The sequence below is a fragment of the Teleopsis dalmanni genome, chromosome 1 (genome assembly GCF_002237135.1).
Source record: "Teleopsis dalmanni isolate 2A chromosome 1, ASM223713v2, whole genome shotgun sequence".
Classification (NCBI taxonomy): domain Eukaryota; kingdom Metazoa; phylum Arthropoda; class Insecta; order Diptera; family Diopsidae; genus Teleopsis; species Teleopsis dalmanni.
Genome location: NC_051846.1, coordinates 206,098,424 through 206,124,875, shown reverse-complemented (window position 1 = coordinate 206,124,875; position 26,452 = coordinate 206,098,424). Strand labels below are relative to the sequence as shown.

Sequence of the window (26,452 nt, the reverse complement as noted above, 5' to 3'; positions counted from 1 at the left end):
CCTCAACATCATTTACTCAAGTAACGAATTGAACTATTAAATTGATTTTATATTAATTAAGAAGTAAACCTCTGCATTCCTGCCTCGCATCAATGATCAACGTAATTTAACTATTAATTGTGTTATAATTATTGTATTATTGTACTATTGTATTAGATTCAAATATCAAAATAAGCAAATATCTAAAAACCAGCTAACAGCACCAAAAAATAAAAAAAGAAACGAAAAAATAAAAATTAAAGGGAGCTATTTAAATACCATTAAAATATTCTAAACATTGAATAATAAAAATATCTGTAGTAGAAAGATGTAATATAAGAAAGATCGCTTTAACTTGTCACTATTAAATTGATATTTCATTCAAAATTCAAAAACTTGACTTATAATATTATAATGATGACTTTAAGACAATAATTTATTATGCCAGATATTTTAACGAAAATGATTACATATTAGGAGAGCCGGAAATCATGAAGTTACCAGAAAAATGCCAAGGGCAACGTATGGAATGGAAAAAATGTAATTAAAAAATTAATTTCATTAAAAACTGGAATTCATTTTTCATTAAATTTATATAATTTTTATGTTATAATTAATTAAAAAAATATATTTTTTAGAAAAAAAATAAAAAAAATGTTTATTTATGAAAAACATACAATAAACAATTTAATATAAAATTTTAGTAATTTTTAAATAATTTAAAAAATGTAGTAACACTTAACAAAAAATTAAAATAAAAGTAATATAAGAAATAAAAAACTGTATTAACTAAAAATAAAACCGATTTGTATTTGCCCCCGAAGTTAACTATAATATTTATGGTCTTAGAAAGTATAAGAACTTTAGAAACACAAGTTTAGGTCAGGAAATATTTAATTTTGATCTGTCCACAAAGTTAACTATAATATTTCTGGTCTTTGAAAGTATAAGGAATTTAGAAATATAAGTGTAGGTCAAGAAATATTTGCAATATACTATAAAATCCATTTAATATCAAATAAGGAAGTATATATCCACATAAGTATATACACAGTTATTTGTAGTATAAAAACAGTAAGAATTTCGATTAGCTCTTGATTGATTATACGAGTATTATATTTAAGTTATTTTATATTGTGTTATAATAAAATTATTATATTATATGATAACTAATTCCAAAAAAAAATATTTTTTGGATTTACTATAAAAACGAGAAACCACAAAATCCGACAATTATTAATTATTAATTTATATTAGTCTATATAGGACTATTGTGTATGCTATTTTAAATCATTTATTATTTTTTCAAACAATTTTTTTTAAGTTGTTTTGAAAATTTATTTAATATTCAAACAAAAAATTATAATATTTTTTTAATAATTGTATTTTGGCTTTCAAACAGTCATTTAAATTTGAATAACAAAAACTGGTTTCGAAATATAAAAAAAAAATATATTTATTTTTAAAATTAAATTTATGATAAGTGTTAATTTGTAATGACAGTAATAAAAAGTTTTTAGGTCATTAAATATATATTGATAATTTTAAAATTAAATACTTCACCAGTTTATAATTTTATCATCTTAAAAAACAAAAACAAAATTCCATATTTAAATAATAAAAATTAATTACACAGTAAATATTTTTTTATTTACTTTTAAGTAATAAAAAAATAAAATAAAACTTTTTCTTCAAAAATTTTTGAATGGCGATTATTTTAATTTTTTTTTTTTGTATATTTATTTATGATTTCAAAAATCAATTGAATTTATCGACAAACTGCATTTCACTTAAAAAAAAACACAAAAGAAACGAACACGTATGAGTGACATTAATTACAAAAAATGAGCGCGCAATTATTTTTAAAATTGGAAAAAATCTTGCTATAATAAAAAAATAATTGTTATTATTACTTAAAAGCCACAAGAATTACCGTTTCAACTTTTGCACACTTTTTTTTTATTTCAAATCAGAAAATTATTTTTTTTCTATTTAAATGAAAAGATCAATTCAATATTGAAAAATCACAATCTGAAAACTTAATGCCGAATTTTGTTGTTGGCGCGTTGAAGTTTCGTTGTTAACTAAATTATATTTTTCACATCGAAAAGCAGTTTTTTTCGGCAACATAAAAAATTTCTTCAAGTGTTGTACCTGTTTTGTTGCTCTTCGCTGTTCGTGTTGTTGTTTATATTTCTTGTTGACGCTCATGTATTTGTTGTTGTTGTTGTTAAAGCTTTACAACCTGTTCGTATGTTCATGCAAACCGTGAAACTGCCGACAATTGCAGTCAACAATCACAATCACAATAACAATAACAACAGCAACAAAAACCGCTATAATAAACCAAGCACCACACACTTTTCAACATACATTCGTCTTATTCGTCTCATGTGGTGTACTCAAATGTAAAGCTCACCTTTAATATCAAATGCATTGCTGAAGTCACGTTATCTTTCACTCTCCTTTTGAGCGCTCTCCCTATTCTCACGTGCTCAGTAGTAAAATACTGTGTTTACTTGTAGAGCTTTACGCCGCCGCATCAATGAGCTTTAATGAAGGCAGTCGAGTTTTTTATGTTGAAATGCCGGTGATAAACTGCACCTGTACTTCTCTGCGGTTCACATTTGAGTGTATCATATTTATTTAATTAAGCGGTTGAAGGGATTGAGTTTTAAGATCAAATTAAGTTTTAGTCTATAAACAGTAACAAAACTTCTATGATATTATTTATTTACGGATTGGATGATTGTATGAGCAGCGTAGTTTTTTAGAAGCATTTAAAAAATACGAAAAGATTTTAAGTTATTACTGATTGTATTATATGATACTATGAGTTTTTAAATTAAATAAAGTTTCAATGTATGAGTATTTTTAAATCATCTATACATTATTTTCTAAAATAGATTTTAAAATGGATTGATTGTATTTCTTAACACCTATTTTTTTGCGGCAAATGATAAGTAAAAAACCACCTCTTAAGAATAAATAGACTCTTACCACTGAACTGAAACGCGGTGTGTAAAACTTCATTCCAGTAATTAAGATGGAGAATCAAGATGTAGTGGCCTAGTACATAGCCATCAAGATTTATCTCAGCCAGAAAGCATGGCCGTGGTATAGGAAGAGGTAGAGCTAATGCGAAAGCGCTGAGACTAGATGCATTAGATTACAAAGAGACTAGATGCAAAAAGCCACGGCTATAGAAAGGGGTGAATATATTAAAGTGTAAGCATCTAATGTGATGATAGCATCTGAGTGCCTCTCATCCAAGTATAAGGTATAGTAGTGAGGGGTCTTGTGGTGCACGACTAAAAAGAAATAAGAGAAATGTATGCTAAGGGTTAAAATATTTGGTGGTGAGATATCCAACCTAGTCAAGTACCATTCACTAGGTACTCGTCGATGCGGGTATAATTTGAACTTTCTTGTAAAGGACGGGGTTAAGGTTTATTTATACCAAATTATTAAATTTTATATATAGCAACTCTTATTTACATAAGAATTAGTGACTAATATTAGTAACTTTTTTTATATTTCACCTTTTTCAAAAAGCTTACAGTAATAAATATCTTATTTATTTAAAAATTACAAAATTATTTTTTGACCCAAAAAATGATAGTAAAAAAAATTGTTTTCACCGTTTTCAATTCATGGGAGTTTTATCAATTAGACGTCGTACATATCTATTTTATAAACATGAACATTTCTTTTTATCTTATTATTTAAATCAGACGAAAAGTAATATAATCTCGAATAGTTTTTGTTTAAAGTTATCATTGCAATTGAGTACAGAGTTTCTGTAATTTAATTTAAAATATGTATATCAACGACCTTCAATTTATACAAATTTTTGCAAAATATCATAGCACACATATTAATTTAATTTCGGTTTGGTACTTTACGACCTTCATTTTTAAATTAAGTAAGTCTTAAGTTTTGCTTAAGATTTACCCTATTTTAGACAAATCATAATACATATGTTATATACTTTTATTAATTCATTTATTTAATGTTCACGATTTGTAATCTCAAAGCACCTTAATTATATTTTTATAACCTTAATTACATTTTGTTTGGTTCGAAATATTTTATTTTAATAAAAATTTGAATTTTAAACCGTATTTCTGTTACTTTTCTCACATTAACTGAAAACATCATATATTAGTTCGTTTAGAATAATTGCCTAAGAATATTTAAGTATCTTAATTGTTGGTTAAGAATTTTTTAAAAAATTTGCAGTAAATATAAATTCAGATATCTTTAAAATGCAATACAAATATATATTATAGTTATTATGGATAATGGATATTTGGCAATACTCGCAACAGCTGTATATTCAGCCAAAAATTCAATTAATTAAAATAATATAAAAAATAATTTTCGTTGTTGTAGTTCACTACTATGCGAAAAACCTTTTTATGATATATATATTAACAAAAAATAATATTAATATTGTTGGTTTATTTGCGAGACATAATAAGATCTTATGACTGACTGTATCCAATAGAATCCAACACTGTAAAGTGTCAATATATCGAACTGGTGTTACTTTTCAGTTCTCCAAATCTGGTATTGTTATTTTTTTTTTTTTCAATTTATTTTTCAAGAATGCTTCTGTTTAGAGCTTATCTGATACCATCAATTTTAATTGAAGTAACAAATATTTTTCTAATCGATTTAAATCGAATGTTATGTTATTTGTTGTTTTGGCTGTTTTTAGAAAACGTGATTTTACTGTCAAGCGTGAAAATATTTTTGGCTGCCATTTGAAGCGGCTTTGTAATTCCACAATAGATTTGCCATAAAAGACGGAACAAATTCCACTAGAAAAAAATATAATAATAATAAATCGAAAATAAATTTAATATTATTCTCAAATAAGAACAATTTTTTGTGTTTTTAAGTTTGCAAAAAATAAATAATAAAAATCATTTTTACTGCGCAAAATATTTATTTTAATTTTTATTTAAAGAAATGAATAAAAAGTTATTATTAATCTTTTGAATATAACTATTAAAATGTAATTAATAAATATTTTAAATTTTATTATGTTTACGTTTCGAAGATTCTGAAAGCATTTTTATGCACAGTACTACCCACAGTCAACTATGGACTCATTAATGTACTAATACATACATTAAGAAAATATAATAGATATTTAAAATTCTGTATGAGATTACGAAATTCTGTTTTAAAGTCAATTGTGATGAAGAAACTAATTTCTTAATAGAGACCTTTTTTTTTATTATACAGTAATAAATGGCAACAACATAAATCATTACTCCTTCTTCTCCATCTTTCTAAGTTTGCAATATTTTGTGTATTGTTTATATTTAAAAATCTTATAAAACATCTTATTCAACTAAAATTAAATATTTAACATACATAACATAATCATTGTTTAAATTGTAAGAGTGTCAACCGTAGTCTCAACCGCATTTTTCTACTTTTACCGTTGCGAGTTATCGCGGGTGTCGTTGCTCAGTCAAGGACTTTGTAACTTTGTCCATTACACTGAAGTAATATTACAATGGATATTTTTTATTTAGATTTCATAGATTTGAGAGGTCTATGGTCTTACCATAACAATCTTTACCAACACAATCCTCTTCAATTAGCTAACAAAGCCGTTTCGAAATCCAAAATTCCTCGAATATTGGCTAAAAAAGATTGAACTATAATCAGGGAGAAGCATTTATAAAGGCGAGAGTCTGGCCATTCTTAACTGGAGATATTACTGAGCGTATTAAAAAAGGTGGCCCCCAAAAACCTATGTTCTGACCAGGCCATACTAAGTAAATTACTAATTAAACTTACTAACTATTACTATATTTAATTGTTGCAAATTAAATCTAAATTTAAATATTAAATATATTAAGCATAAATTGAAATATTAAATATAAATTTTAGAAAATTAAAATTTTATAGTTATAAAATGAAAAACAATTATTCACGAATTTGATATTAAAGCCCATTCAGTGGGTTAGCTTCCTCCTCTCATATGTTTAATAAATAAAAGACTTAAGTCACAAACTTGCTTGGGCAGTTGTGCTTATTTCAAAATGCAATTTACTTGTAATTTTATTGCAACTTCTTACATAAATGCGACTAAATAAATTTTTAATCCTGCTACTATACTCACTGGCTATATGGTGAACAGTGTGGCAACTCTCGATGTTGTTTAACCACTTTCATTGGTAAATGCAATATTCATACCGTACGTAGTTGCAGTACGCAACTACGTACTTGCAACTGTCAGCAATCAATCGAATTGGTTTGTCTGCCTCTTCACAGCTTAGCACAGTTGACACATGGAAGTCGTTGGCAAGTTTTCTAAGATTTTCTCTATGACTTAAGTTAATTTTGCTATGCGACAAACGTATTAAAATAAAACAAAAAAGTGTGCCACACTTTGATATCTTGTCCGTCGAGCCATTCGTAACAGTCTTGTTTAGCTAAACGCAGTCTGAGCAAATAAAATATAAAAATCGCAAAACAAACAATCTAACTTACTTCTCCGGTACCTCAATATCTGTTTATTTGTTTATTTGCTTACCCGACAATTTTAAAGCTGATGTTTAATATTGCGTACTCAAATCCAATATACACAGCACACTTTTGCTGGATCTCGTTAAGTTGTGCTATTCACTTTTTAATATTGCAATTGCATTTGTTTATTATATTTTGTAGTCGTGTGTGCATTCCAATGAATTTCAAGTCAATCAAAATTTTTTAACCATGCAGAGTTGTTTGTTACTAAAACGCCTATTATCAAATAATTTTTCATTAATTCTACTCTATTCTGCGCCATAGTGCGCAGAATGTTGAATGTAGAATGTAGCGCACATAATCAATTCGTCCCAACCGTCTCATTTGAATTGATTGTCTGTCTCTGCATTTGGGCTCATTTAGGCACCCACATACCAACCTGTCTATGCTAATAACAGCTTAGAAGTTCAATTATGCAGCATTTGTGGGCTCTTATTTGCAAATGCTTATGTTAATGTCAACAATAATTGATGCTTGGTGTATGTCAAACCGACGCTGCCAAACCCAAAAATATTTGCAACTATTTAAAAACTATTTAACTATTTAACAAAACATCACCATCATCGCGTTCATCGCCTTCATCGTCATCGCCACCATATCACCATTGGCTTATTCAAATAGATTTATACGAAATTATTTATTCTATTTGGTGTTATAAAGATTACAGTTGCTTAGAGTGATTTTAATGTGTTCTCTTTTTTCATATTTCTGAGTATCTTATGCTTTCACTGTTTCACTGCCAGTCAATTGCGTTTGTATCTTAAAATTCTGAAGCCACCGCAGTTTTGTTAAATGAACTTCACATTTGCATTTCTCATTGCTTTCATTACAAAATTATTTATTAGGGTTGAATGCTCTATTTATTTTATTAAAATGCAAAACACGTCAGCCGTATTTTTATGCTTAATTTTTTGTTTAATTTTTTTTTTTTTTTTAATAAACGGTTAAACAATTTAGGTGAAGATTTATTAAGTAAAGTTTTATTCACAGAAGTTTTTATATAAAATTTATTTTTAAAAAATGTATAAAATTTATGTGCTATGAAAATTGTTTGGGTTTTAAAAAATCATAAAAATAAAAATAATTTAATTAAAAAATCAAATTTAATTTTAGAATAATAAAATTGCAATTAACAGCTATTTTTAATCACTTAAAATGCATAATATATTAAGAAGAATAAATAATAATTGAAAACTTTTAAAATCATGCATACGGTATTTGAGACCTAATTTTAGTAAACTATCTAAATCAGTTAGATTTCAGATTAGCTCAGCTGATTTCAGTTAGAAGACGGATAGGGATGTGAAGTAATGCAGATTACAACGTTTTTCACGAATCGACCAAATGAGAGTAGAAGACATAGTTTTTAATTTGGCAAAAAAAGTCAAAGTCGATGACTATTTGTGTCAGATCTCATAACTCACCTGTTCCAAAATAGACAAAATTGTTACCAATCAGCTGCTTTAAAAAAAGCGAACAACTCACTACTACACTATGCAGGTAAAACTTGATGTAATCTCCAATACCTTCTGTTACTTAAACTATGCTCTACATCATGTCTCATTCATTATCATTGACTGGGAAATGACTTAAAATCTTTGTAGCTCCTCTTCTAATGGTTCTAATAAAATAGTCATGGTTTGAAATTAGTAACATATCCAATGTTGTATGTAGACTTAGCAGCAGTGCTGGTTTTGGCACTATCGGCGCACCTGGGCGAGATTTCTTTGGCGCCCCCTACCTACTATTGAAAACGATGAAGAAAAGCAAAAAAAACAAATTGTATGAAATGATAACAGTAATGAAATTATAAAATAATACTTTGTCAAATACTTTTTATTATACGTAAAACTAATAGTACAAATTTGAAAACAACAACTCATAATGAACCTCATATTATATATTTTTAAACATAATAAAAACAAATATTCATGTATACTGATATGCTTTCTTAATAATTCCAAACATTTATTCTTGATAATACTAATAAAATATTACTTTTCTGGCCTTTCTATCCACAAATTCTCTTACTATGCATTAAAGTCTAGGTTTTGTGCAATTTCGTTTTCGATTGACAAAGTTGCCAAGTTTGTTAAAATGGGTTAAGACATTGTCGATCGCAGATAGTACCTTTTATAAACAAAAGGTATTAAATGACTTTAGTTTAAGTGCGGTTGGAAGTGAAAAGACTTAATAGAAAAATATTTGTTTACGTCGATCTGGCGCCCACTTACTTTTGGCGCCGCTGGACCGTCGCCCACCCCTAACGCCGGTACTACTTATCAGATTTTTTTTCTTTAACTTCAATGGTGATGCTGTTCAGATGCTTCAGAAATCTATGTTTAAAATAATCTATTAGATATGACATTCGGACAGTGGTTGTTACGAATAATGGTTCAACCGCAATATGAGAAGCAACTATTATTTGTGCTCAAGTGAGCTTTAGTGCACAAGGCTGCCAGTCCAATCTAACCTAAACTAAACTCATTTTTAATGTCATCTTCTTAATTTTATATATCAAAAATGATATATTGTGCCATATACTGATATATTTATAGTTTTATATGCAGTCTGTTAACCTATTGTGCAGTTGGTTTCATTGAATTTTAGAATATGTTAATAGTCTGTATATAGAATATATGTTTTGAACTTTTTTTGTTTGTATGAACCTCTTTAGGTTATTATAAAATTTAATATGTATGTATATTGCATCTAATAATTCAGCTTATAATTCCATAGTGTTTCCGTGATTAATTTCGGTTTTTCTAATTTATTTTGGAATTTTTAATCTAAGCAAATTGATGGAGAGTAAATATATTTAAAATGTGTTTCATGCCAATGTCTTCGAATGAAACTAATTTGGCAATATTTTCTCTGACATGCAACAGAAGTGACCAATCCATAGACACGAGAGCAAACTGAACGCTGGACTAGTTGTGGCTAATAGCTTTTGGCCAGAAATCCAATGCAACAAAGTGCTGTGGCTGCTGCCAATAATGAAACATAACAATGTTTGTTTAATATAAAAATCACGACAATGCCTGTTACCGTAAATATTGTATTATTAATATTATAATAATAAACAAATTATCGCTAAGGCGGTTGAACGAAGTGAAAAATATTTTAAAATGAGAAAAGAAAAAGAAAGAATATAAAAGATATTTGTGCAAAAAATTAACAAAAAGTGAAAACTTACAGAAAATACCATGAAATATTTTTAGCTTTAAAAATAGTTAAAAAATTATTTAAAATTGTTTAATATGCAAGCTACCAAATCGATTGAAGCACATTCAAATGCAGTAAATGAACTTGAGCTCTAAATTCTCTACTACAATTTTTTTTTCAGATGAACTTGTAACATTTAAGACAAAATAAAAAAAAATAATTAAAAAAAATAATAAAAAAAAAATAATTAAAAAAAAAAATTAAAAAAAAGTAAAAGATACACACGACAAAATTTAAGAGAAATTCTTAATTTATATACATTTTATCACAAAAAAACTAAAAAATATATTAATTTAAATTGGGTAGATAGGTTAACAAGTCCAAAACGGAGCGAGATACATTTATGCGAGTAATTAACATAAAAGAAAAAATTTCTTTTCTTTCGCATATTAAACACGATAAACAGATTTTTATTCAAAATATTTTTGGAAGCTTATTTATTTCTTGGCAGCACTTTCTATTTTATTTGATCGCCCCAAAGTGCTTACAATAACCTCTGAACAGATGAAAGATACGTCGATATTATCAAACTGATATAATCATTATTTAAATTTGAATTTTAACAATTGCACGCTTTGTTACCCCGCACCTTTAATGCCTAGAAAGTGTGATTTTTTTTTATTAGAAAATATTTCTATTGTGAGAAAATACTTCTATTGTGAGCAAATAGAAAAAAATATTACAGCATCTTTTATTTTTGCTTCAAGTTAAATAATATTATTGTTATTTAAATCTTTAATTGTGTTAAATTAAATATACGAATGAGAGATGAGTTGTGTTTTAAAAGTGAACTAAAAACAAAATAATTTTGAAAAATTTTTATATCTTTGGTTCCAAATCTGCAAATTTAAAGACTAAATTATAATGGACTAAGAGGGCACTATTAATGACCTCTGACTATTAAAACTCATAAGTAAATAGAACGCATCACTGCAAATTAATAAATAATGTTTTACATAAGTAAGAAATGATGTGAGCCGTTCTTCTACTATAAATCAACAAGATAACGAAAAATCAGTCGAAACTTTACACGGAAGTAACCTTGTTGGATGGAAAAACTTCGAAGCCGATTTCAGATATAACAAATAATTCTCCAAAATTCTCCAGCACTTTTACTCTCTATTAACTGCAAGGTTTCTTCACAACCACACTTTACGCCTTGACTGAATTATTGTTTATCAATTCCTAAGACTAAGCATTAATTGACCTAAGATCTGCATACCTCCCTGAGGAGCCTATAACCATTCTGAGATTCGATAACGCGGTGTTGGTAAGCCTGGCAGTTCTCATAAATAACTTCAGGGCTCTATCCTTTATGTCTTTCGTCCTAATATACAATATTACCTTGAAAAGTCTTCTCGAATAGTAGTGTTTGAGGCTTTGCCGAACGCTACACATCCATATAGAAGTGACAGTCGAATTATTTGGTTATATAATAGCTTCCTGTTCTTAGTATTGAGATTTTCATTTTTGAATAGCGGTTGGAGGTAATAAAGAATTTTGACACAGCTAAATTTAAAGCCATCTCATATGCTTATTGAATGGAATTCACCATTTCACCAATTCAAGTTTTAATCAGAGAAAAAGTGTTAAAAATTCACTTCTCCTCCAAATATTTGACAAATTCAACTCGTTGACAATCATATCGCACACACCCCGTAATGCTTCACTTTGCGTTCGCAATCATCAATCATCCGCAAGTAGTGCATCATTCATCATTCGTCATTCCCAGCTAAGCCAAGCTTAAGCCAACTCTTGCAAAAAAGAGTTAAATTTGCAACAAACAGAAACGAAAAAAAAATAAATAAATCTGCGTGCAAATTAGTGTCTTGCAACTCCGCATTTTAATCTTCCCCTGTGCACAGGTTTTATGCAAGACAAGTGACCAATCATTAAGGCAACGTGTACAACAATTTACAAAAGCGACAACAACAACAACAATAGCAACAACAACAGTGTTTATGAATTCAAGTAAATTTATAAAAGAATGCAATGAAGAGTGAAAGCAAATTTTTAAGCGACCGCAAAAACCACTGCCCAAGCATTTTGTTTTATTATTAGGCGACATTTGCCAGTGTGTGTGTGTGTGTGTATTATGCGTGTATGGCATTTAGTTGTGTGGGTAGGCTCAGCACAGATATCAGCGTTCATTGACATATTTACATTTCCCCATATGCATAAATTGTGATGTGCGGCGCGGCAGTTCGGTGTGGCACCTTTTAGTACAACGCATACGCAGTCGGGTTTTTTCTGTTTTGATTTTACTTTCATGCGTGAATACACAAATGAGCGAAAACAAGTTAAGCTGGGTTGAGTTCTTTGCTAAACGAAACGCGGTCGTGTTTATTTTGGGTGTTAAGTCTTTCAAAATTATGGGCTGCGCTAGTCAATTAGTAGGCTTAACTTATTGCTTACATATTTAAATGCTGATGTTTTTTATTAACAAAAACAAGAAACATAAATAAATTCTTAGCATTCCAAATTTAGCGCGAAGATACCTAATTAAGTAATGTTTTTTAAACGTTGATATTTATTATTGCAGATATTAGCAAATATAAACCGAAGAGGTAATTAAACTCTTTAAAGAAGGTTCAATACTACTTTATATTGACACAACAGGGCTTAGAGACTACAATAGACAGCGCAGTGCTAAATTCCCTAACAATAATAATAATAACAATAGTATAAACGGTTTATATGACAAATTCAAAAAGTCTTTTTTGTTAACTAACATAATAGGTATATTAACTAAAAGAACAGAAACGCGAACCATCTAGGAGTTCACATCTTGAGCGGCATCTTAACTGAAAACTCCATATATTTGCGAAATACAAGCAACTTGATCTGATGCGCTCCATGTACTTGGCTTCTTTGACAAAATTCAAAGCTATCACTGAACACTAAAGTATTTCTATATAAAGTTATAAAGCTATAAAACCACTATGGACTTACGGTATCCCGATCTTATTATAGAGATTTGAATCAAAAATACTTTGTTTATGTGCGGCTGCTCCATGGTATATCCCAAATAGTACTTTACAGAGCGATCTCCACATATCGCGCGATCTACATAAATATTAAAAATATCTTAAAAATAAATCTGATATTTTTAATATAATTGTTATAACTTTATAACCTTTACTCTCTTCATTTAAAACTTTTCTATTAAGTTAGAATTTGACCTGAAGCATTAAATTTTAGAGATCAAGCTGTCATATCCAACATTTTAATTTCGTCAACGAATCATTATACTACCCACAAATTAAAGTGTTTTATGGAAGATCTAGTACTTTTTTTTCTTCTCTCCTCGCTATCAAAACTTTTTCCTTTACTTTTATATATATACATATGTATATATCATAGCTGATTTTGGGTTTGTTCTTCTTTTTGTTTATGTAACATATGAGTGCGAGACACGCAAGTATAAATGTAAGTAAATATAAACTTTGCTGATAAGTAAATTGTTTTTAATTTAATTTTATATAGTATAAAATCAGAAGAAATAAATAGCAACCACGAAATATGTAAGCACACTTTCTTGTGCCTATTATTATTAAAAGAAGGAATCATGCACTGTGACTTAAAAGATCTAATCCCTTAGTCGGATTAGAATGTTTCTCCAAGTCCGATTTCTTTAATAAAAAACAGTATAGACTCTATCTTTCCTAGTCTTGAATCCTTATGATCCATGAAATATCCTCATAGGTATTTCTTCCTCTTGCGCATGAGTGCCGGGCACTCCCCAAGTACATGGTATGCAGTTTCTCTCTCTTCTCTACAGTATCTGCAGTCTGACTTGGATTGAGTTCCTATCTTTGATAGGTAATTATTCAATCTATAGTGACAGGTCAATAATCCAATAATAATTTTTAGGTTATTTTTTGATTGTGCTATGCAATTTTTGAAGAGTTTTCGATTGTAAGTCCCTAAAAGCATTTTAAATTGTGAAAGTCTTGATAGCCTTTTATGACTTTTATGCAAAATTCTATTTAGTATTGCTTTTCTATCTCAAAATAATGTTACTTACTTTCTACTAATCTCATTAGATACATAATCTGCACTTCACATATACAAATAATCAAACTAGCTACTTTCAAGCAACGTTTTTCTTACTCATTTTATTAAGTAAAGTGATTTTTGTTTCCCAATTAAACGAAGGTTTACCTTAAAGGAAACTTTTTAAATTGCAATCACAAATCAATCAAAGTATCTGCTTTGCATACGCAATGGTGAGTTGGCTCACAGCGTTTTTATGGAGCCAACACCTTTTAGAATTTGAACGTTTAAACGAATTTGGATCGAGGTTAATGCAAGACTAAAAAAAAGTACAATTCACTTAACGAAAAACAGAAAAGTGAAACCGACACAATATAATTAGCAAAAACTGAAAATAAAAAAAATCCACAGAATTCGCATACTTAAATGCATTTTAATTTTTTTTTTCTTTTACTAAAATCGAACTGTGTACATCCCACAATATGGCCGGTTACTGCCGGTTTCCTATCGATCTGTACTGCATAAAAAGTTAATTAATGCACGATCATTACGAATTTGTATCTTGGATTGCTCAAAAATACGTTGAAGGGTCATTGTGCGATGCGAAATGTTTACACAGAGAAAAATTTTTGGATTGGTGGTCCGGCGGTCTGAGCTCACCGCTCGCACACACTTTCACTTTGGCCTTCGTTTATTAGCGCTTGAGCATTGGCATGTGCTGCTGGCTGCTGGCTGCTGCTCTGTTGACACATTAAACAAAAATTATAAAAAATAAATTTTTATTAAAACTAAAATTGAACGTCACTTTAATTATGGCAAATTTTAAAAAACGTTTAAACACGTAATAATTAATTTTGTTGTCGTAATAATTATTTAATCGCATTCTTGCCAAAAAAAAATAATATTTCAAATATAATTGTTGCAATTAACTGCAGACATAATAATTGTTAAATAACTTTTATTTAACAAATAGTTGGAGCTGTGGCCAAATGAACGCCAAATAAGTAATTATTACATTGTCTTTCGTGATAACACATATCCATGTCCATATAAGATTCTGTGCTGTCTAACTGTTAGATTTAATTGTTATTACATATTTTTAATATTATGAAAATATTTGTATTTTTTGAAATGGCATATATAAATTGTATTTCAAATATTGTATCTTGTTAAATGAAATAGGAAATTTACACATTTAAGATCTGTAATTTATTACGTGCTGTAATCGTTTTACATTGTTTAATATAGTCCCCACCGTTAATCACCATTATAAGTGTAATAATTTCATATATATTACTATATTTAACCAATTAATGTCATTTAAAAATTCGCGCTATGTACTGTTCTGCAATAGACGAAAATCAGTCAACTTTTTCAAACAAGTTGGCAACGTGGGAGTAAGATAAATAGTGAGCTATCAAAGAAGTTATGATTTTATTAAAGAATTATTAGTTGGTTTAAATATTCTTAACAGAAAAGGCTTGGTATTCTGATCATTTATTTTTAGTATGTAGTAAAGTATTACTCGTATAAGACAAAAAATTCAGACGCTAATTCAATAAAGAATAAGAATAAAAAAATAAATAATACAAAATAATATAGTAATAAAACTGCTTTCATTTTAATATGTTAAATAAAAATAAGGAGTACAAAAGTTAAATATTTTATATAAATAATTATGTGTATATTATATACAAATAACATATAACAAAAAATTTTTACATTTATAAAAAAACTTTAAGTCATATTTAAATTGTATTTTTTAAATTGTATTGTATAATATATATTTGAATTTATTATATTTTATTATATATTTATTATATTATATTTATTATATAATTTATTATATTATATTTATTATATAATTTATTATATAAATTTATTTAAATATTTTAAAGATTTGTGCTTTTAAAAATACAATCAAAAAGAACAAATAAACAAAAAACATTGTGAACGTTGCCACAAAGCTTTTCAAACTGTAAGATATTTTCAAACTGTTATCTGTTATTAAACATCTTGGAATAATTTGAAAATGAAACATTGAAATCATACAAAAGTTCAGTTAATTGAGATTTTTTGAATTTTGAATTTTGACTTATTGTCTTTTTTATTAAAAAAAACAATAATAATAATTTTAAATATTTTTACCATGTAAGTTTTTTACAATTTAAGATTGAAAAATACACTCCAATTAGCTTATACCTAATAAAAAATTAAAAAGTATAATTCATTTTAGTGTACTAACAAACCTAGAATAGCGCTAATATAGAGATATGTATGTATCAAAAGAAAGTTATTCTCTTTGAAAATTAAAATTTCAAAAAATTTTACTATGTAAGTTTTTTACACTTTGAGGAATTTAAAAATTTTTAAAAAAATATAAACTCGGTTAAGTAAAGTACTATCATATAACCAATGTACCTTCTTCATTCAGTTATTCATTAGCCTAAAACCTAGCATTTTAAGCACTACATACTTATATTAACATATATATTATATTGCGACTCTAATTGGCATTATTAAAGCCGCCTGAGGATTAAAACCTGACTGAGGAATTATCTACCTGGACTACCTCCACTTTTATAACATAATATGTTAGGTACTGCCTATACTGCTCGCTAGTGTATGCCAGTTCCCAGGGTTATGTAGCTCCAGATTAAAGCATATGTGTGAGCAATTCTTTCACTCACTTCATAACAGAGTATATTTAGTTTAATAGGGCTTCCTATTCATTTCTTTCTTCCCTCTAGGCGGCTCTGGTTAATAACGGTTATTCTTTAACAAGAATGATATATACTGGAAACACATATTCTGGAGGATTTTCGTGGAGATCGAATGTAATATCTATCCTTAAAGAGCATATTGAGCGGTATTTGACATCCAAGATGGTTTTAACTTTTGTACGATGCACCTATACGGTAAATTGGATCCTTTGCAATTGGAGTCATAATCTAACCTAAAGTAATATATACTTTAATTTTTTTCCAGTCGTTGTTTTTTAGTCCTTTTAGGTAGTTTTTTTAATAGAAGAGAATTAAAAAAAAATAAAAAATTTACCTAATAGTAATTTAAACTTCCACATTAAAGTGTGAGTTGTAAAATAAAAATGTATAATAACGAAGTCTTTACTTAATTAAAAAAATCAGCAAGTTTTCAAAGAAAAATAAATTTTATTCTATGAATAGAGAAACTCTTTGATATTTCATATTTTGTGTCATCTTAAAGACAATTTATCTATTTATTTACTGCCCAATACGGCCATATCGTCAACTACTTTAGTAGCTATAAATCTGGAATTTGGTCGCGATGATGGTGATGTGCTAGCACTACTCGTACCGCTACTGGACGAATGTGGAAGTGGAACTGCAGAACGTGCCGGCACCAGAAGAAATTCATTAAATAAAAAATCTGCATCCATCGATTGTGTTTTTTCATGAAAACCACGCGCTATGCGCTTTGGAGGTTCTATAAATTTTTCCTTAACAACAATCGCACCTGGATGTGAGTGTTCGGATGCTGCATCTGTAGTCACTATGCAACAGGATTGAGCTACTGTTTTATATTTGCTTTTATGTTGCGGCGAACCTGACACAGACGAAGACGGTGAGGCACCCAAAGAACTCTTTAAATTTATGCACGATTGTGTATGTGTAACATCGACAAAGTCGGCAGCATTATGAGTGACTCTCTTTAAGGTGTTACTCTCAAAAGGAAAATTGGAATTTGAAGTGGATTGCGTTAGATTCTCAAATTTACGCAAACGTTCATCTTGTTTGAGTTGTTGTGTTGAAGCTGGTATATTTATAGAAGCATGTAATGTGGAGATTTCTTTCTGACGCTCAAAGTCACCGCTCTCAAAGAGACTTATTTGCTTTTGTATTCTCGGTGAAACGGGATCACTTGCTTTGCGTATGGAAATTTTATGTGCATTATGACTTAGACTGTTTTCAGTGTCATCATGCAAAGTCAGTGTCGGTGGTGGATCATATTTATCTGGGGAGGAACTAATGATTTTTGTTTCTGGAATTTTTAATGGTTCTGGTAATTTAAATATATCATTATCAAATTCACAATCTGGGGGCTGTCCTTGCTCAGCATGTGTGGGACAGCAGTAACAAGTTTCCAATTTAATGTCATCCGTGGGTAATGAAGGCGTAGTGGCAGCTGATAATGTGGTCTCATCTTCATCGTCGAAACCCTGTTTGTAATAAAGACGGAAATTGTATAAATTATTTTTATATCAAATCAAATTGTACCTACATCAACTGACAGTGTCATGGAACCTTTGTTTGCTATCATACTGATATCCATGCCGAAGCTAACTGGCGTAAGGCAAGCACTTTTATCACCTCTGCCGCTGCTACTTGATAGGAACACTGAATCAGCATCAACATCCAATGTATCTGCATTCATAGGTGTATAGACGGTAACCGAATTTAAGTCGTCGTCTAACTGTGGAAAGAATTTCGCCAACTCTTCAGCCGCGGGTAATATATTAAAGCTACAAAAACAGCAGGTGTTGAAAAGAGATAAAAAGTGTTAATTGACATAAAAAATGGGCTACTCACCCTTCGGTGCTAGTCAAACTGATAGACATTTCTCCGCTTGGGGTTCCATGCGAGTAACTATCGGATACTGCCGGTGAAGATGGTTCAGTGCTACTTGCTAAGCTTGACTGTTTGCTCCAAACTTTAATATTATTCGAATTTGATGTTTACAATTAAACATTTTAATTAATTTTCGTTTTTTATAAAAACAATAAAAATTGTTTGGTTTCAAAAATTATTTTTGGTTTTTATGTGCATTCGGTTTATGATCTTAGCAAAATTAAATTGGCGTTGCATTCAATATTTTTACTTTTATTTTATTAAATTGCATTTTTTGCAGTTTAAAACAGTAGAATTTATATATTATAGAATATTTCAAAATATTTTTATAATAACAGTGAACAGTGATGTGCAAAAAAAAGAGCAAAAGATTAAAGAAGTGAATTAAAGATAAAGTAAAATTAAAATATTTAAGAATAAGAAATAAGTTTCATTTTTTAGATTAATAAATAAATATAAACATGCATTCAACATACAATTGATTACTGAATTGCAATTGGAGATATCTATTTAAAGACTCCAACTACATCGTAAAACACATTCTTAAGAAATCTTAAGTGACGTTCCCACAAAGATCGACAATATGATTTTAAATAAAAATATTAAAACAGAAGATAGGTTAGATAGGTTATACCAGCAGGTTCCTAGTGGATCCACGTAGGCCTATAGGCCCATTGTGTTACCGTATATGTAGGAAAACTCAAGGGTTTTAAACCAACTATAACCTCTTGCGGAGCATGAAATGCTATTGAGTGTTAGGTCTTGTAATTGTACAAAATACTCAAGGAAGGGGTCTGCTAAAGTGTTGAGTCACCGCCGTGCGAGTATATTATTAGAGATTATATGAAGAAATCATTTCAACAACTATACAAACTCGCAAGAATCAAGAGTGACCTGTCAGCAAACCCACTATAGGCTAATACTTTCCTAACGCATCTTAATAACAATGCTACAGTTTTTGTTATATTTTAGAAAGGATAATCTGTGTACAAATATCTGCATATCGTTGAAGCTTCCAATTTTATATTAAATTGCTTAATACAATAAGATTTCAATAACTGTTTGCATAATGCTTGAGATATGCCCAAGAATTTTAGATGCTCTAAATAAGTACCTAAAACACACTATACGACTAACTCATCTGAACTGTAACTATGCAGTTTATTAAATTATTAAATCGTTTAAAAGATGTCGAAATCATCCTAGATATTTTTTAAAAGAATTAAACAGTTTGGTTAACAATACCTAAGTACAGATAAATTGGTACTCCTGTGACCAGACACAACTAAAGAATAGATATATTAAACTGAGTCGTTTAAGTATGTCATAAGCTATCATACATGTTAGTTGTACTAAACACAAACACTTTAAAGCACCTTAATTCTCAATAGGCATATATATATTCCTCCTCATATTCCTATTGTCCACTTCAGGAAAAAGTTTAAATTATTTAGTGGCCATAACTTTTGTTTGAAATACACTTCAGTAATCACTAAACCTTCAATAAATCTAATTATACATTTTCAGTTAGAACCGTTGCTTTATATTATATATAGTTAAGCCTTCTTTTCCTCTTCTAATGAGTGATCTCACTAAAGCCAGGCGTCTCTAAATGGAAAATCGACAGTGAATTATATATATTTAATCCTTTAACTCCTAGGAGGAGTATAGGGCCGCAGTGAATTATATGCCGAAGTCAAAACTCTACATATTGAAACTAAAGAAAATATACATATATTAACTATGTTTTTCAAAGGAATACATAAAATATACATATATAGAAAATATGTGTACAAAGAAAATAATATATAAATACACAACTACATAGACAATAAATCAGGCACATGAAAGATAAATTTGATGAAAAAATATCAAAGTTCTAAAAATTAATAACAATTAAATTTTGTAATAATTACAATAAATAATAATAGTCTATATATTTTAATTATTGGTATAAGAAATAACTAATAATTTACAACAAAAAAAAAAACAAAACAAATATATTTGATATATTAATATTTTAATACAATTTATTCATCCAATTAACAATTTAAACATTTTGCAAATACATTAATGAATTTTATATATAAATTTAAATAATTTTGATGTTTACAATAAATTTATTAAAAAAAAATAAATCAGCGTCTTTTTTTGATTGAGTAAACATTTTAAAAACAAATTCTCTAAAATTTTTTATTTATAAATAAATAATTAAAAAATAAATTTACTAAAATTGCATCGGAACACATACAAGCATTCATTGTATATTTAAAGAAAGAATTTTTTTAATAAATTAAATTATTTTAATTGAAATTTTATGCAAAAAAATTACGACAGAATAGTTTTCTAATTTTTAATTTGATTTATTTTTCTAGAGGTAATTGTTCAGCTTCCGACTTACTATTCTGTGTGTTGGAGCCAACAGCTGGTGGAACGGTAGCACCTGCTGCAGATATTGATGTTTTTGGTCTATTCACATTTTCCGGCATGAGATAACCGCAAAAATTGCATTTACCAAGAACTTGATTACTTGGTAGAGTACAGCATGGACAGCTTTGATTTGTTGGCGTTGTTTCTTTAAGTTCTGTTCCATCCGTTAACGAATTACTTGCTGTTGGAACTGGTGTGGATGGATTTTTTGGTGGTGAAGAAGCTGGAGTCTTGAGCGCACTAGCTGTCATCTTTTGTAGATAACTATCAAGCTGTTTAAGTGATAAAGCATTGTGTAGTGTCTCAAGTGGGCGTATGGGTGGAACACCACCAAAACCTTCTAAAACTGGGAAGATGCAAATAGTAAAATGTATAGCATATACTATATATATATATATATAATTGTTTATATGAAAAACTTAAAAATACATATGTTAAAAACTAACAATAGCTAAAATATATTATATACAAAATTCAATAAGATTCCTTCCCCGTGAAGGAAGTAAGGAAGAAGGAAATCTTTTGTTTTCTTCAATCTTTATTAAAGGGTTTAAGTCGACTTAGAGGTGCCGTAACTAAATATTGAAAATAACGTTTTAGTCATACGTGATCCTATTAGCTTAATCGAACAAGAATTCCTAGTGGTAATTTTTGATGCTATTATACTAGACACCTAGGTACTAGGTATAATATAAAATTTTGAATTGATTCACACTTTATATCTGTTTTCGACATTAAAAAGTATAGATTAAATAGTGAACTATACAACAACCAAGCACGAACGTGAAATAAGTGGCTATGTATTATAATCTATATAAAAGCATATAACTTTACGATCTAATCTCTGCATTATTTTCATTAATATTTTTTCTGTAAACTCTGTAATATTTATTTGAATAAAAGAGTATCAAAAGTTGAGCAGAAATTTTGGACTTGTATTGTATAGTATGTGAAAGTTATATAAAGACTAAGTAAAATCAAGAGATCTATTGTACTGCCCTGTTCAAGTATACGCTAACCCTATAAAATCAGATCCAGTTTCATTTCCTTAAAGTAATCAATAATAATAAATTAATTTAACACTGACAATTCCTTCCTTGCCTGGTATCAAGTTCAACTAATGAAAATGGTTCTATAGAACTACTTAGGCCTATTTCCCAATTATGTTGTGGGCACCTACAAAAAGTACAGAAAAGTACATAACTCTTCATATTTTATACTTTCTACGTAATACTGATGCTTATACAAAATTCATAATACATATCGTCTTATTAAACAAATAATATATAATATATATCAGATATCAGATATTCAAATTCAATAATCAAAACCATTACTAACAAATTTAAGCAATAACTTTACATTTTTAATATAAGTTTTACATATGTAACTTACCTGATGATGAAACTGTGCCTGGTATCATATCACGTAAATTTGGTGCTGATGAACTTCCACTTATAACCGCCGTACTAAATAGACTATTTGAGCTAGTGGCCATCTTTTTACTAAAACCACCAAATCCTAGCATCTTCATATATGACATCTGGCCGGCAATACTGTGTCTTTGACGTCGACTCGATACCGACGCACACGACGATGCAGAGGTTACCGATGAGGCAGCATTACCATCTACGGTGGTAGTAGCAGAAATGGAATTGGGCGGTGTGTTGATGTGGGTGTAGGAACAATTGGGTTTGTTAATTTTTGTGGTATGGACAAAATTGTGGTTGTTGGTATGGTTGTGGACGTGGGTGTGGGTATGGGTATGGGTATAGGTATGGGTGTGGGTGGAGATTTTAAAATTTTTCAGGTTAGAATCAGGCAAATTAGACAAATCGGTAGTTGATGAAGTTAATGTGACAATAACATTTGGAACATTAGGTGAGTGATGAGCATGATATTTATTATGCGATGAATTGTCGTGATCGAGATTATGTTGATGATATTGATGAGCATGGTCATGATGATGATGAGGTTTATGATAATAAGGAGAAAAACGATTTTTGTTTGACGATGTTGTTGGTAAGTCAACATTAGTGGATGAGGTTGTGGTTGTGGTTGTGGTTGTGGTGGTGGTATTAGTTGTAAATATATTAGCATTAGTAGCTTGCGTAGAAATTTCAGCAATCGGAGCAAATTGATTTACAAACAAATTAGTATTTGGTGGAAATTTAAATGGATTTGACATATCTACAATGATTGGTGCCGAATGCACTGTATGTAAGGTCGAAAAAGTGTTACATTTGGTATTTAAATTATCTTTTAAAATATTCTTATGTAGTTGTGAGTCCTCGAGATCTTTACATAATTTAAGTGTGGAAGCTGTGGGAGAATTAGCATGTGATTCCCCAATTTTGAGTAAGGAAATCTTTGAAGGTTTTTCACGTAACCGAAATTCAGAATTTAGAACAATAGCAGGTGCTGAACAAGAAATTTGCAAATAATCTTCAAAGGATGTCATAGTGAAATTTCCAATTCCAAATGTTAATTCATTATTATTACTTGTATAAATTTCTGCTAAACTCTTAGAATGAGAGTGTGGTGAATGATCTTCGAAAACACCACCACCAAGACAATTGCAAGATAATGGACGCTCATTAGTGGCAAGTGGTGAAATTTTCGGGAGATGCTGAATACGTTTAACGTAATCAGGCTCGTCACTGCTTTCCATGCGTTGCATAGCTAAAAGTTTAAGGCGCTTGCTCTCTGCATTTGAGGGTACATCAGGTGTGGATGGATTTTGCGAAAAATCAATATCAGATAAAGGTAACTCATTGGTTGACGAATCTATTTTGTACAAAGTAAGATTGTCTGTGACGCGTATTTGCGAAGCATGATTAAGATTAGAAGCACGCATTATGGGTATTTCTTTGAATTCTTTATAGTTTATTGCTTTAAGCGGACAAACTGTGCTTTGTTCTAGAACTATTAACAAACACATTTACACATTTACATATATCAAAACGAATGTTAGTTTCAAACATAGATTTTTAAAGGCGTTAAAAGCGCATGTTTCGGTAAGGGAATTAGTTCATTTACGTGTGGAAAAAAATGATGAATTATTTGTATATATTAAAAATTATTACTCATTACAGTATGATAAATAATTTATAAGAAGTTTATTATTTATTTAGACGTCACATTGAGAACGACAATTATGCATATATGGCAAGCAGATTTTAACAGAAAATTTTTAAATTATATAAGTTAAAAATAGTAGTTAAAAATGTGTAACACGACAAACATGCAGTTACAATCAATTTGGATATAAAGTAAGTAAATATTCGATATTAAATTCAATCAGTTGGGGAAGTGCAGATGCAATCGAAAACTTAATATATATTTATAGACATAAATTCATAAATTCGTCAAGAAACAGTTAAAGTATGATATGGTATATTGAGTTTTATTGATGAGTCAGTGGGACTTAATACCAAAATTTCTAAAATTATAGTAGAAATATTTTGAATCGGATTTAAAAGTCAATCACAATAAACTACGTCTGGTACAGAAATTATAGAATATCCGTATATGTTTACTTCTTAGAATTGCATAAAAAAACATATTTAATATTCAATTCTGTTTTCAATTGCTTATAACAAACAGATAAAATGTTTATATATATAAATTATATATATATATTTTCAATTCTACTTTTGTACTGGACTAATAGTTTATTTATCGGTTGACATATAGTTTTGAAAAGAGACGTAGAGAAAAGTATCCAGTAACTATCTGCCAACAATGCTTTCGATCATTTGGTAAAATTTCAAGTAAAATTTCACAAAATGATTTATTAAATCAAGAAACGAGCTACAAGTTCATAGCACGTTAAAGCATTCTTAGCAGTTAGCCTAGGAATTACAAAAAAATACCAACAGCAATGGACGACACCGAGTTTCAGCCAACTACACGGGAGTGCCCGGCCAGATGCTTATACAAATTTGTTAATTAAAACGTAAAAAATTATAGAGTTATGTTAAGAATTAGATTCTCATTAATTATAAATAAAGAAATAATATAGTATAAATTATATTACAGCAAAAAAGCTTAAAAAAAGAATAAATACAATATCACGAGTACACAAAAGACACTATCGCACACAGATCGCACTGTAAAATATTAGTTTTTAAAAAACAGTACATTTATCCCAAATGTTATAAAGCTTTCACCCATTTCATGTACTCAATCAACTGAAAATAGTACAAAAAAACCAAAGCTGAAGGACAATTTTATAACAAATACATGCAAATTAGGAAATTGCAATCAGCCCCTTAATCATAATCGTATTCGTAAAATTAACGAACTTTGTAGTTTTAGTGTCAACGCGTTCCAAATAACAATGCCAAAACATATCAGCAAATTAAATTGAAACAATTCGTAATTACCTTTGGTTTTTTGTTGACGTTGATCGAAACTACGCGAACGCATATCGGCGTCACTAGTATGTTCTGCTTCCAATGAACCGGACTGTTTGGCTTGTTGCTGAGAAGCGAGTTCTTCATTCAAACGTTTGGCAAGATCACTGGCCTCGTGACCACAAACTGTATGGTGTGAACCGATTGGTATTGGCGCCGATTTAAGACGTTTGGAAGACAGTTCAGTATTAGGTAGTGCACACAGAACGCTCTTCTCTTCCGGAGAAAACTGAAATAATATTGATTTTTAGAACAATTTATTGTCATTAATTGATAAAAATGTCATAATTACATCTACATGAGTCTTAACTGGACTTTCATCTGTATCGTTTTCCTCATCAATTCGTGGTGGATTGATAAGAGTATCTTCAGAACCCTAAATATAAAACAGAGAACTATTATTTATATGTACATATATATACATTATTTATATAAACAAACTACAAAAATATTTGATTATTTTTTATTCTCTATTTCACACTTCACAACAATAAATAATAGTTAAAAACAGGGTTGTTCAAAGCACGGCCGCGACATATTTTTAATCTACTGCAATTAGTCAAATTTTCTTTTGGTGTACTGATTAAACTACATTATCTTATTTTTCTGATATACTAAATAAAAAATTGATAAATTAATAAAACTAAATTTTATTTTTATTTTTGTCGAAAACAACTATGAACGTATGTATTTGTTTTTGCGGCCCCCCAATCTATATAGTGATTTGTATTGACCCGCAATCGGATCTGATTTGACAACTCTGGTTAAAAACATAAATATCGTATCAAGGGATAACCGACCTTTATACCGAAGCAGTGTCTTCCGTAAGACCACGGTTATATTCTAACAAAGTTCTCAATAGACCGCTGCACCAATAAATACGAGAGCTGTTTTAACCTAATTGAAATCAGAATATAGTCACGTGATTAATAATTCCTTGTAATATATAAACAGTGATATATATGTATAAGAGAGGCTTTAGGGGTTTATAAACTGCCATTAAAATATTTCTTTTCATATTACCCAATATATAAAAAATTCTTTCATATAAACTTTGAATGCGATATCAACACCCTTTTCCCCCTTTGATGCCCCTTTTCCTCCTCTCCCCTTTGATGAAACCATATTAATTTACGTCTCTGACCAGTCAAAATAAAAATCAAGGCTTTTCGACCGACTTTAATTAGGATTCCACGAACATCCACCATTTCACTTGATAATCCTTACTCTCCTAATATTTCATTT

At 29.2% G+C, this 26,452-nt stretch overlaps 2 protein-coding genes across 17 annotated transcripts in view; both read right to left on the bottom strand.

Moving 5' to 3' along the window:
- Window positions 1-26,452, bottom strand: part of LOC119671504 (mucin-5AC-like) — a 531,335-nt gene that overhangs the window by 121,650 nt on the left and 383,233 nt on the right. The gene's annotated exons all lie outside the window — the stretch shown is intronic.
- The window catches only part of LOC119671502 (inositol hexakisphosphate and diphosphoinositol-pentakisphosphate kinase), a 28,845-nt gene continuing 19,341 nt past the window's right edge, over window positions 16,949-26,452 (bottom strand). For 11 of the 16 annotated variants that reach the window (XM_038082166.1, XM_038082167.1, XM_038082169.1 and 8 more), the window contains 7 exons: window positions 25,500-25,583; window positions 25,178-25,436; window positions 22,185-23,714; window positions 20,761-21,135; window positions 18,321-18,441; window positions 18,013-18,253; window positions 16,949-17,950 (listed from right to left, as the gene is read on the bottom strand). In XM_038082166.1, the coding sequence (XP_037938094.1) occupies window positions 16,991-17,950; window positions 18,013-18,253; window positions 18,321-18,441; window positions 20,761-21,135; window positions 22,185-23,714; window positions 25,178-25,436; window positions 25,500-25,583 (3,570 nt within the window). In that variant the 3' untranslated portion in view covers window positions 16,949-16,990. The remainder of the gene's footprint in view (window positions 17,951-18,012; window positions 18,254-18,320; window positions 18,442-20,760; window positions 21,136-22,184; window positions 23,715-25,177; window positions 25,437-25,499; window positions 25,584-26,452) is intronic. The other 5 variants (XM_038082171.1, XM_038082172.1, XM_038082173.1 and 2 more) reach the window with 2 other exon arrangements.